At 41.1% G+C, this 14018-nt stretch overlaps 1 protein-coding gene across 6 annotated transcripts in view; it reads left to right on the plus strand.

The window, feature by feature from the left end:
* The window catches only part of Zfyve9 (zinc finger FYVE-type containing 9), a 144068-nt gene that overhangs the window by 71890 nt on the left and 58160 nt on the right, over positions 1 to 14018 (plus strand). For all 6 annotated transcript variants that reach the window (XM_076934482.1, XM_076934481.1, XM_034501775.2 and 3 more), the window contains one exon: positions 13021 to 13120. In XM_076934482.1, the coding sequence (XP_076790597.1) occupies positions 13021 to 13120 (100 nt within the window). The remainder of the gene's footprint in view (positions 1 to 13020; positions 13121 to 14018) is intronic.

Here is a 14018-nt window from a genome sequence, read left to right on the forward strand (position 1 = left end):
TGACATGGTGGAGCATACCTGTAATCTCAGTGCTGGGAAATAGGATAGTTCCTAAGGCTTGCTGCCATCCAGTCTAGCTCTGTCAGTGAGCTCCAGGTTCAGTGAGAAGACCCTCTCTCAAAAGAATAAGGTGATTGACTGGGGAAGACATTTGACATCATCCCTTGCTGCTGTACACACACAGGCTCACATACACACCCACGTGCACACATACACACATACATACCCATATGCATAAATACATACCTACGTGCTTATATATACACACCCACATACACACATACATACATGGAGGTAAATACACAAAAGGAAGGATTACTAGATGGTAACTAAATCAGTGATGGGGTGAAGTGGGAAGCAAGGAGAAGTTCAAGTTGAGAGTGACAGAGGAAGACACCAGAAGCCTTCCATTGACCTTTGTGTCCATACATGTATACTCACTTGAATGTAATACCACATACACACACTCTACACACACAGACACACACATACACACACACAATATATATGTATATACATACATATATATGTGTATATATATATTCATTCTTATGGAATTATAAAGTATGTAAGAAAAAGCATTGCTTGGGAGAAGTAAGAGTACTAAAAATAAAATAAATTTGTCAGAAGAGTAGGTCAAGATTAAAAATACATCTCAATATAGAAAGAGTTAGTAGGAAATTGTGAGAAGCTACTCAGCACAGTATGGGACTTACATCAGCCCTTTCTAAGTAGATAATCATTATAGTCTTCATCTTAGGTAGAATATAAAATAATTATGTTAGTGTATTAGTCTTCATCATGGTGACCAAGTATTTGAGAGAAACAGTTCATGATTTCAGAAGGCTTAGACCATGGTTGGCTGGCTCCATTACTTTGAGTCTGAGGCAAGGCTGAACATCACGATGGCAGAACTGTGTGGAGAAGGAAGCTATATCATAGCAGATTGGAAGCAGAACATAAAGGCCCCAAGGATCAGGTCTAGTGTTTAAAGGCTCTGAGTGCTTCCTCCAGCTAGGCCCTATCTCTTAAACTTTCTACCACCTCTCAAATTTGTGGTTTCATCTGGGAACATTTTTTTTAAAACCACATCAGCTATGCTTTAGGAATAAATGAAATGTAGCTGTATTTGTGTAAATTTTACTTTGCTTCTTTTGAATTACAGAGTAGTAAAAGAATGTCTTAATTACTTTTCTGTTGCTGTGATAAACACTTTGAGCCACCGTGTGGTTGCTGGGATTGTGATAAACACTTTGATCAAGGCAATTTATAGAAGAAAAGATAGATTTGACTTGTGGTTCCAAAGGAATAAGAGTTGGTGATGGCAGAGTGGAGACAGCAGCAGACAGTTGTCTGGAGCAGCACCTCAAACTGCAGACAGGAAGCAGAGAGTGCAAACTCAAAGGCCTAAGTCTATGTTCTCAAAACTATCCCAGTGACATGTCCTCCAGCAAGATCACAGCTCCTAAACTTCCTCAAACAGGTCACCAACTAAGAACCAAACATCCAGATGTCCAAGACAAATGGAGAAATGTATCATCCATATACCATAGTGTAGATACCAAGCGTCTTAGGGTTTCTATTTCTGTAATGAAATACCATGACCATAAAAAACGTGGGGAAGAAAGGATTTCTTTTACACTTCCACATCACAGTCCATCATCCAGGAAATTCAGGACAGAAACTCAAAAGAGCAGAAACCTGGAGGCAGGAATTAATTGACAAAGAGGACATGGAAGAATGCTGCTTACTGGCTTGCTCCTCATGGCTTGCTCTTCCTGCTTCCTTATAGCACCGAGGACTACCAGCCCAGGGCCGCACCACCCACAGTGAGCTAGACTCTCCCACATTTATCTTCAATCAAGTATAACTCAAACTAAATGAATTTTTAATTTACTTATTGCTAGCTTGACTGGATAGAGCCACAGTAGGACTATGTATGTAGATACTATGTTTCCTGTAGCACTAGGATACATATGAAAAGCTCTGGATCTCCTGTTTCCTTTTCTGTATAGTCTAAAAGAGCTTGTGTGAACCTCTGTGCCTGGGGAGTTGGGGTTGGGGCTTGACAGATGGCTCAGCAGGTGAAGGTGTTTGCTGCCAAACCTGATAACCTGAGTTGGATCTCCAGAACTCACATGGTGGAGAGGATGTACCCCTACAAGTTGTCTGCTGACTACCACATTTGCACTATGTCATGCACCTACCCTCTCTCTCAATAAAGTAAAAATAAGTTTAAATATATATGTATAGATTATATAAATATAAAATAATATTAAATAATTACAAATTATTATTTAAATATGAATATATATTTCCATATATATACATATATGGAAAGGGGAAAAAATTTGTGCTGTATGCTGACCACAGAGTTTACAGATTAGCTGAGATCACTCAGTGAGAAGAATAATTAAATACTTTAGTGTATTTTCTAGAAGCCATTCTGTTAACAGAAATGCTGTTAACTGTATTAGTTAAGAGGGCTACAGTTTAGGTTTTATTTTGCAATGAGCTTTCATTTCTGGTTAATTTGAAATACTAGCTTCTTCATCAGGATTTGTATAAGGCATTCATAATCCCCATTACTTACACTAAAAAAATAGTTTGGTGAGACATACAATATCAAAGTGGAATATTAAAACATGATCTAGATTTTTTTTTTTTTTTTTTTTTTTGGTTTTTTGGTTTTTTGGTTTTTCGAGACAGGGTTTCTCTGTGTAGCCCTGGCTGTCCTGGAACTCACTTTGTAGACCAGGCTGGCCTCGAACTCAGAAATCCGCCTGCCTCTGCCTCCCAAGTGCTGGGATTAAAGTCGTGTGCCACCACTGCCTGGCTTAGATTAATTTTTAATATGATTCTAGACAGGTTTCCTTCTCAAACATTTGAATTTATAGATAATTTGAAAGAGTGAATGTTTATAAATATAGTTATAAATTACCATGTCTTCTATATGCGTCTGAAATGGCAAACAACCAGTTTTTTTATTTTATGCATTTTTTCTAAATTTTATTTATGAATTTATACAAAATATTTTACATCAATGTGTTCTAAATCTCATCTTCCTCCTCCTCCTCTTCATCCTGGTTAATCTGAAACTCATGTAATTTATAACTATACTGTTAACAACTACAAGTAAACAATCATGTAGATTATTCATCACCAAAATATTTTTACTCATTCATTGATTCATTCATTCATTTTTGTTGTTTTGAGACAGGGTCTCTCTAGCTTTGACTCTCTGGGAACTCATTATGGAGATTAGGCTGGCCTTGATACACATAGATCCACCTGCCTTCACCTCCAAAGTACTAAGATTAAAGGATGCCACTATGTCCAGCAGGAAAAGGCACTGTAGAAGTTTCAGTGGTCCTGCTCCTGTTGCTTTCAGTGGTTAAAACCCAGCCACCAAGACTATTCCTGGAAGAACTGTTCAAAATTGTCATTATTTATGATTGCCATCTAAAAGATGGGTGCAGTTGAAGGTGGACTTCAAAACCTTCTTCCCCTCTTTTTCCTTCCTTCCTTCCTTCCTTCCTTCCTTCCTTCCTTCCTTCCTTCCTTCCTTTTTTCCTTCCTTCGAGACATGGTTTCTCTGTTAGCCCTAGCTCTTTTGGAACTCTCTGTGTAGACCAGGATGACTTGAAACTGAGAGATCTACCTGCCTCTGCCTCCTGAGTGCTGGGATTAAAGGCGTGTGACATCACTACCTGGCTACCACAAACTTTTACACAGATGCATGGTAGCAAAAAGACTAATTATATGTATTTAATTTGAATTAGTATTTTATAATAAATTAAAGTATATTGAAGGTTGGGTCTGAAATATACTGCATAGAAGAAGGGCCTTTGGGGGATTTTTGTATATATCTCTTTAAGGAAGTAGTTATTTTCTTAACATATCTTTAATTATACTCATTTTGCGCTTTGGCTTTGGTCTGGTGTTCTTGTAGTTATGAAACAGGATTTTCTTCACATTGCAGATTTCATGCCCTGCTTGGGTAAGGGAAGAAACTGCTATTTACATCACAAGAGTATTACTAGTCAGTGATCAAACCATTTGTGTGAGGGTATAGGGGTTACTGATCATCAACCATGCTATTTGTGTCAAAGGCTGTTAATATGTTTGTAGTCATATGTCTCAAAGAGGTCTCTCCAACATGGGAGAAAAGATATTTCTTGCAATGGAGCCTGCCATTTGTACCAGAGGAAACTGTCACACTCTATATTCTAAATGATGCCTGGGAAGCAACTGGCTGCCAATGGCCCTTTTCATTACCTTTCTTCCTGCCTAGCTTTCCGTCACTGATTCCTGAATCTTAGATAGTGTCTCTACCCAAGAACTTCCTACACATGGAATCTTTTCTCCAACAATTATTCAAGTTTAGTTCTTTTCTACAATATACTGTGTGTTGAAAATGGTGTCTGTGCTATCTTTTTTTGTTTTTGTTTTTGTTTTTTTGAGACAGGGTTTTTCTGTGTAGCCCTGGCTGTCCTGGAACTTACTCTGTAGACCAGGACAGTTTCTCGAACTCAGAAATCCGCCTGCCTCTGCCTCCCAAGTGCTGGGATTAAAGGCGTGCACCACCACCGCCCCACTGTACCTGTGCTGTCTTGACCTTTGCAATGTAACACTTGTGTACCTTATCTTCAGACTCCATACAACCTGTTGTGTCAGTCTTGATTGCTTCCTTTGACACATCCTTTAAAGGAGTCAATGGGTTAAGCCTCGTTTCTATATTCAAGAAGTCCAGAGACAGATTTTACAAAGTTACAAATTCAGCAGCTCAAAAAAATTTCCAAACCCAAGGTTTCCCTTCTTTCTCCTTCCTCATTGTTAATTCATAAAAACATCAGGCATCTTCCAGATTCCACTGAGAATGCATAGTTGCTTGTAGTGCAAATTGACCTGAGGCCTCTGCAATGCTGCTGCTGCTGCTGCTGCTCCTGAGGCCTCTGCAATGCTGCTGCTGCTGCTGCTGCTCCTGAGGCCTCTGCAATGCTGCTGCTGCTGCTGCTCCTGAGGCCTCTGCAATGCTGCTGCTGCTCCTGCTCCTGAGGCCTCTTCAATGCTGCTGCTGCTGCTGCTGCTGCTGCTGCTGCTGCTGCTGCTGCTGCTGCTGCTGCTGCTGCTGCTGCTGCTGCTGCTCCTGCCCCTGAGGCCTCTTCAGTGCTGCCACTGCTGCTCCTAGCTAGCATGGATGGGAAAGAAGCCAGGCTTCAATGGGGACTGAAATGAAAAGTGATTCAACGGCTGCATCTGAAAGGCCAGGTCCAGTTGTCACAATTAAGGTCATTATGGTCCTGGGAGTCATTCTGTCTGTTCCAATGGGGTTAGCTGAGGGTCCCAGAAAACAATGAATGTTTAACTTCATGAAATTGTTAATGATATATCCAGTCATGTGAATGGTAAGTTTTTGAAAAGACTAAATAAACCAAGGAAAAAGCTTGTGGCTACCAGGTGGTGGTAGCACATGCCTTTAATCTAGCACTCAGGAGGCAGAGGCAGGGGCAGGGGCAGGGGCAGGGGCAGGGGCAGGGGCAGGGGCAGGGGCAGGGGCAGGGGCAGGGGCAGGGGCAGGGGCAGGGGCAGGGGCAGGGGCAGGGGCAGGGGCAGGGGCAGGGGCAGGGGCAGGGGCAGGGGCAGAGGCAGAGGCAGAGGCAGAGGCAGGGGCAGGGGCAGGGGCAGGGGCAGGGGCAGGGGCAGGGGCAGGGGCAGAAGAGGCAGAGGCAGAAGAGGCAGAGGCAGAAGAGGCAGAGGCAGAAGAGGCAGAGGCAGAAGAGGCAGAGGCAGAAGAGGCAGAGGCAGAAGAGGCAGAGGCAGAAGAGGCAGAGGCAGAAGAGGCAGAGGCAGAAGAGGCAGAGGCAGAAGAGGCAGAGGCAGAAGAGGCAGAGGCAGAAGAGGCAGAGGCAGAGGCAGAAGAGGCAGAGGCAGAGGCAGAAGAGGCAGAGGCAGAGGCAGAGGCAGAGGCAGAGGCAGAGGCAGAGGCAGAGGCAGAGGCAGAGGCAGAGGCAGAGGCAGAGGCAGAGGCAGAGGCAGAGGCAGAGGCAGAGGCAGAGGCAGAGGCAGAGGCAGAGGCAGAGGCAGAGGCAGAGGCAGAGGCAGAGGCAGAGGCAGAGGCAGAGGCAGAGGCAGAGGCAGAGGCAGAGGCAGAGGCAGAGGCAGAGGCAGAGGCAGAGGCAGAGGCAGAGGCAGAGGCAGAGGCAGAGGCAGAGGCAGAGGCAGAGGCAGAGGCAGAGGCAGAGGCAGAGGCAGAGGCAGAGGCAGAGGCAGAGGCAGAGGCAGAGGCAGAGGCAGAGGCAGAGGCAGAGGCAGAGGCAGAGGCAGAGGCAGAGGCAGAGGCAGAGGCAGAGGCAGAGGCAGAGGCAGAGGCAGAGGCAGAGGCAGAGGCAGAGGCAGAGGCAGAGGCAGAGGCAGAGGCAGAGGCAGAGGCAGAGGCAGAGGCAGAGGCAGAGGCAGAGGCAGAGGCAGAGGCAGAGGCAGAGGCAGAGGCAGAGGCAGAGGCAGAGGCAGAGGCAGAGGCAGAGGCAGAGGCAGAGGCAGAGGCAGAGGCAGAGGCAGAGGCAGAGGCAGAGGCAGAGGCAGAGGCAGAGGCAGAGGCAGAGGCAGAGGCAGAGGCAGAGGCAGAGGCAGAGGCAGAGGCAGAGGCAGAGGCAGAGGCAGAGGCAGAGGCAGAGGCAGAGGCAGAGGCAGAGGCAGAGGCAGAGGCAGAGGCAGAGGCAGAGGCAGAGGCAGAGGCAGAGGCAGAGGCAGAGGCAGAGGCAGAGGCAGAGGCAGAGGCAGAGGCAGAGGCAGAGGCAGAGGCAGAGGCAGAGGCATCCTGCCTGGCCCTTTATGTGGTTGCTGAGACTTGGCACTCAGGTCCTTGTATTTGTGTAACATGTACTTTACCAGCTGAAACACACATACACTTGATGTTTAAAAAACAAAAGAAAAAACAGGCCCAGGCAGTAGAGGCACATACCTGTAATCCCAGCACTCAGGAGGTAGAGGCAGGAAGACTGAACTTGAGGCCATCTTAGTCTACAGAGTGAGTTCCAGACCAACCAAATCCAACCAACCTAACAATCAAAAAACAAAAACCAATTATTAACTACTTTCGTTATTGTAGTACATTTTAATATCAAGACATTATTTTTTGCTAAAATCTTATAAAAGAAATATGAAGGGCTATAATTTACATTATTGTTTATTTTGTAGCAGGCTTTAATAAGTATGTATTTATTTTATCACAGTGTCATCCAGCATAATTAGCATGATTTTTTATTTGCTATTCTATTGTATAGTCCTACTATGGAAATTGTGTTTAAAAGATATCTGAGCAATTTTAAATGTTCAGAAAGAATCAAAAGCAGCAAAGACAACATGCAACCTCATGTTGCCAAGAATTACTGTGTCCAGTGCAGTGTAGTTCAAGATGAGAGCCTTGAAGGTAAGTAGTTCAGGGTCTGTTCATCAGAAGTTGGTAACAATCATTTGAGAGCAATCATTTAAGCTGATTACCTCACAGCTGCACAAGAAGTTGCCAAATAGCTTAATGTAGACTGTTCAGTGATCATTGGACCACTCAGCTGGTCTAGCATTTCAGACAAATTAGAAAGGTAGAAAGAGCTTGATCAGTAGATGCCTCATGAGCTGACCAAAGCTGTCATCATCTCTTACTCTATGCAACAAGAAACCATTTCTTGATCAGATTGCAAGATATGAAAGAAAGTGGGTTGTATGAGAGAACGTAGTCATTGGACCAAAGAGTACCCTCATAGCATGTTCTAATTTACACTCATAAAACCATGACTACTGTTTTGTGGTCTGCTGTCGATCTGAACCACTGGAGCTTTCTTCCTCCCTGCACAACCATTACATCTCAGGACTCTGTTCAGCAGATCAGTGAGATGCACTGAGAATGTCTGCAACTGCTGTAAATCAACCAGCGGAGCCCAGTTCTTCACAGCAAGCTCAGCGTTTCGTGTGAATTGTTGCTCCCGTATTGACGTGGGAGTTCACCAGCTCTCTTCTTCAAGCATCTCACGACTTTTTTACAAAGAAAGCAGGTTCATAGTCAGCAGGGTGCAGAAACTACTTCCCAAGAAGGGCTTGTGGAATCCAGAAACATGGATCTTTATACTACAGTAATAAATTTACTTTTTGAAAAAATATGTTGATTGTAATAGTTCCTAGGTTGGTTAATAACGATGTGTTGGAACTTAGTTAAGATTTAAGATTCGCAGTCCAAAACCACAACTCTTTAACACCAACCCAAAGACTTTGATGTTTCTTTGTCTGTTTTTCTGATTATGATTTTCCTTACATATTTACTTGCTTATTTTTGTCCTCGAAATCCAAGCTTTTTGGAGGTACAGATCTTTCTAATTTAGTCACTGATGTATTCTCTCAGACCTAGCACATAAGAGATGCTTAGTTGGTATTTGTTAAACTAAAAAGTAAGTAAACAGTTTTGTATTGCTACAGTACTTTTTTTTTTTAACATAACACCTTCAGTTTTAGATAATGGTATCAAATTTAGATGTAGTAAATGCTAGAACTTGGGGGATAGTTTACTATTTTTTTCCTCAGTTTTTGAGACAGGGTCTTGTTATATATCTCTGGCTGGCCGAGAGCACACCACATGGACCACATGGTCTTCATATTCATGGTTAATTCTCCTGCCTCTGCTTTCCAGGTAGTGGAATTACAGTATGTGCTACCACACCAGAACTTTTTTGTTTGTTTGGGACAGAGTCTTCTGTAGCCCACGCTGCCTTCAATCTTGTTCTATAAGAGAGAATGGCCTTGAACTTCTGGTCCTCTTACCTCCATCTCCTAAATTATACGATTATAGATGTGTACACCTCACATTTCTTGTTTGTTTGAGACAGGAACTCATATAGCCCTGCCTGACCTCAAACTAGCTGTAGTTGAAGACAACCCTGAACTTTGTCTCTACTTCTGGCATTCTGAATTATTGGAGTGCTGGATTACAGGCCTGGACTACCAGGCAAGTAGTTTACCAACTGAGTTACATTCTTAGCCCAAGAAAGACTTGTATTTCTTAAGAAATAGTTGTATTTCTTAGATTTCTTATTTAATAATAATTTCAGACAAAAAAAATTATAGATTGGGACAAAGACAAGTTTGTCATTGTCATTGACAATGACAAACTTGACTTAGTTCCTGTCTTAGTAACTGACCTATTGCTGTGAGGATACACCATAATCAAGGCAGCTCAGAAAGGAAAGCATTGGCCGGGCGGTGGTGGCGCATGCCTTTAATCCCAGCACTTGGGAGGCAGAGGCAGGCGGATTTCTGAGTTCGAGGCCAGCCTGGTCTACAGAGTGAGTTCCAGGATAGCCAGGACTACACAGAGAAACCCTGTCTTGAAAAACCAAAAAAAAAAAAAAAAAAAAAAAAAAAAAAAAAAAAAAAAAAGGAAAGGAAAGTATTTAATTGGGGCCTTCATTACAGTTTTAGAGGGTCCATTAGCATGGTGGAAAGCAGTCAGACATGACACTGGGACAGTAGCTGAGAGCTTTACACAGGCAGCAGATAGAGCTTTTGACCTCAACGCCCACACCCAGTGATACATCTCCTCCAAGGACATACCTTCTATCCTTCTAAGCAGTTAATCAACTGCATACAAATACAGGCACCTGTGGAGGCCATACTCAATCAAACCTCCACAGATTCTTATTTATATACTGATGGGAATCAACAGATATAAGAGCAATAATTGCCTTCTTTAAATAGGATATTACATGCAATTTAGTTTCCCTTATACTCTACCTAAAAACCTGTCATCTTGCCTATAACCTATAATAATTATTATGATTTCAACCTTCTGGCATGATCAAATGAGACCAACAGTTAGGTTCAATGTGGTTTCTAATGAAGCTAAGGAAATATTTCCCATTACACACTCTCTAAAAGACTATGTTGATTAAAAGGAACCCTGACCTTTTATATCATATATCTTTTCTATAATTATTTTATATCTTTTCTATATCATAGAGCAATTATCACACAACCTTGTCTTTGTTTTCTATTGTACTAAACCCGGACATTTATTCTGGGTTTTATTTGCATTTCTAGTAAACAGCACAGTAACTGCAGCTTCAAAGTATTCAATAAACATTTGTTGACTAATGAATAAACAAGTCATAATTGGCTGATTGTGTTGATTATTCACTCATCTGTCTCTGTACCAAGTATTGAGTTTTATATCAACAGTAACTGTTATCCCTAATCCCATGTGCATATAAATATGCCATTGGCCAAAGCTAAGCATATATAAGTTGTGGTAAAAACTATGAATGAGATAAACAAGAAAGTTAATGTGAAAGGTAGTTATCTATAGGGTATTCTGTAAAGGCCTGTGTGAACCAACATTTGATATTCCAAAGAGAACAGCCTGAATGAAGACCTGAGGTAGGAAATGAGTCCCCCGTGGTAAAGTATAGTGAATGAGGAAATAGTCCCATAAGAAGAAGTTGTAGAGAAAACCAGGGAACAGGTCAGGTAGTGCTTTGCAGGTCATGTTAAGGGTTATGTTTTATCTGTGGAATAATATCCCATTGCATGAATGTACAACATTTTCTTTTTCCTTTTACCTGTTGATGGACATCTAGGCTGTTATGAACAGAAGAGCAGGAACATGGATGAGCAACTGTCTCTGTAGTAGGATATAGAGTCCTTTGAGTCATGCCCAAGAGCAAGAGGTTGCTATGGCTGGATCTTTAGGTAGATCTGTTCACAGCTTTCTGAGGAAACACCACATTGATGTCCATAGTGGATATATCATGATTTTCAAAGAAAAATTTGTTAATGTACTTCAAAAAAGAAAAGTAGGAAAACATCGGGTTTTGCATTTTATTTTAGGTGTTGATTTTTTTATTTTAAATAAAATTGCACATTGAATTTTTTGTTAAGGTACAGCCATTTCTGTTTTGCATTTGAGAATTTGAACAACAAATACAGAATAACCTTCATAAGAATCTCCATTGGCAGAACATTAAAGCAGATTATGTTTTGGTTTATACCTTCAGTGTTCAGTTACTTAAGACCCGCTTTTGTCTTCAAATGTTAATACCAGGTAAGGTCACTGCTTCTTAAAAAGCAAAGAGTAGTAAATTGTTTAAAAGTTGGTTGAAGTATGTTGGTAAGGTCATTGTGAAAATCAGAAGAGGTCAGTGTCTCTTTATTCACTGTGTGCAAATGATGTGTGTGTGCATAAGTGTAAGGCCTTGTGTGTGAAGATTAGAGGACAACTTTGTAGAGTAATCTCCTTCCACTTTCTACCTTTATATGGATTCTGGGGGTTAAACTCAGGTCACCAGTCATGTTTCATAGCACATTATTCACCAAGCCATTTTACCAGCCTCATGGGATCACTATATCTTAAACACTAGAAACATACTAGTTGATTACCTATTCAACCTTGAACTTTATTTAGAAATAATGTTATCCAAGGTTTGAATATCATTATAGCTGCTTACCTGCTGCTGTATTTTTAGGCAAGGCAGTTTGTTCATCTGTACAGTGGAAGGGATTATACTTTAACTTGCACATTTCCATACGGCTATTTATTGAGCCACTTGGTGGCTCACAGTTATATGTTAGCTGCAGCTCCAAGGAATCTAGTGCCCTCTTCTGGCCTCCATGGGTATCTACATGCACATGGTACATAAATAGCACATAGTCTCTCTTGGCTCCACTCAGTTTCTATATCTTTGCACACCAACATTTAGAATTAGATATCCTAGGTTTTACATTGTAATGTAGAATTTAACTTCTTGGCTTTGCACACAGCTTACTCAAGAGTTCCATGCAGAACCCAGCCAAAGTATCTCAATGTTGATACATTGTTGATTAGTCTCCTAATGACTCTTTGTTTGGCTCTTTAGTTTCTTAGCTGGATGTGGAGGTGTACACTTGTAGTCCTAGCAATTAGGATGTTGAGACAGGAAGAAGATTGCTGTAATTTCAAGGCCAGCCTTGGCTACAGAGTGAAACTGTCTCAAAAAAAAAAAAAAAAGTAGAAACAAAACCCTTAGTTTCTTCCTGGATAAAGTAAGTATAGCATACCTTCTCTATTCTGTATATCTTAGTTGATTTGAAAATGCAAAGTCCTTTATAACTAAATTATTAATAGTAGTTAAATATGTAAATTTTCCCAAATGGGAAGAAAACTACTATAGCTAATGTTAACTTTGATATGACTCTTCATCTCTTAGTTCAATTTTATGAGGTATAAGATAATTCCAGGCCATGAAAACTAGGGTAGAATTTATTTTACTGGGAACAGCTTTCTTCCTCTACAAAGCTATGTGGTAAGTGACTAAAGAATCCATGAAGGTAAATCTTAACAGGAACCTGAGGAATTGTTGTGTGGTGTGGAAAGGGAGAGGAAAGAAGGCTGCAGCTAAGCTCGGAAGGTGAGAATCAGACGTGAGAACTTGGCCTGCCTGACTTTGGCCGACTCTGACGCTCGATAGCTAGAGCTGTGCTGACTGACTTTGGCTGGCTCTGATGCTCTGTAGCTAGAGCTGTGCTGACTTTTATTATTGAGTTGTATGTTTTGATTTTATTATTCATAGCAAACTAGTGTGGTTATTAGGTACTAGAAAACAGAACTTGAAACTCAGAACTTGTCATCTTTGATCATTTCCTCCTCCTCTATAGACAAATTGGTGCAGTGATCTCTTAGGTCCTGGTGTTATGTGGAATTTGCCCAAGGGTAACTAAAATCTTGCTTTATTTTTTCCTTGCTATGTATTTTCTGTGTGACCATGGCCAATATTTTTATTTTCATCAAGCTTTATTGACTTCCTTATTGTTATCAAACTTGTAGATCTCACCCTTGGTTTTGAATTCCAGCTTTCTGAACTGCTGATTTTTGTTGTTATGTTTGTTTGTTTTTGATTCTGTAGTGTTCATGTGGTTCACTCTTGAACAGTGCTGGTCAATATTAGTTCACTTGTTTTGTACCATGATCCTGACGGTTCAGTATATTCTTTTTCTTCCCAGGTTTTCTGTGCTTCCTGCTGCAGCCTGAAATGCAAGCTGCTGTACATGGACAGAAAGGAAGCCAGAGTATGTGTGATCTGTCACTCAGTGCTGATGAATGGTAAGTATTGAAACTGCTTGATGCAGTCTCTGGGCAGTGAAGAGAATTCCTAGGAGAAAAGTCCTTTTTTCCCTGTTCACCTTCCCAAATGCTATAACTGTAACTGAAAATCCTGAGCTTATGTTTTGAAAGTATGTTAGCTTTTCACATTTCCTATGTCAGATTTAATGAGTTAATGTTAAAGCTGGGTAAGTTCTGTGGGAAGAATGAAGTCCTTTGAGAAAGTGGCAATGTGTAACTCTGCATGTCCCTCTCTGATGATAGAGAGGTGTGGGTTGGCATGTGTTGACAACATATCTATGAGATGTTAAGATTGGACCAAGGCTCTCCTTACCAGAACTTACTTTCTTAACAATATTAAATTTTTTAGAAATAAATGTTTTAGCATCAAGTGTCAAGTAGAAATTTGTGCATTTATTTGCCAGTTATTTCTGAAAAATATCTTTTACATGGGAAAAGAATATAGCCAAGGGAGGAAGATAAAACTTAATCATTATTCATCTTTTATGGGACTAGAAATTAATCCATGAACATTTTAGTTTAAAAAAAAAAAACAAAAAAATATCAAAACCAAAATTCTTGAATATTCTTGTGAATAAATACAGTAAAACTTACCATGTGATAGTGTTTTCTCTTTGAATGTGTCTTTATACAGTTACTAGAACAATTCCAAGCAGACATAGTGTTGAAACTGGACATTATTGCTAACTCTGTCCCTGGCATCCTGGAGACTGGAATTTATCTGCTCTTAGATCCCTCCTGCTCTGTCTGTCTGCATTGCTCATAGTGATGTTTTCCTGTTGCTGGCTTATTAACCTATTGCATGTCAGTTAATCTGATCTGTTCTAATATCCTATGATCTACCTAATTTCCTCCCATTTCTGAATTCTTAAAATTT

Source organism: Arvicanthis niloticus, chromosome 5 (assembly GCF_011762505.2).
Source record: "Arvicanthis niloticus isolate mArvNil1 chromosome 5, mArvNil1.pat.X, whole genome shotgun sequence".
In the NCBI taxonomy this organism is placed as follows: Eukaryota; Metazoa; Chordata; class Mammalia; order Rodentia; family Muridae; genus Arvicanthis; species Arvicanthis niloticus.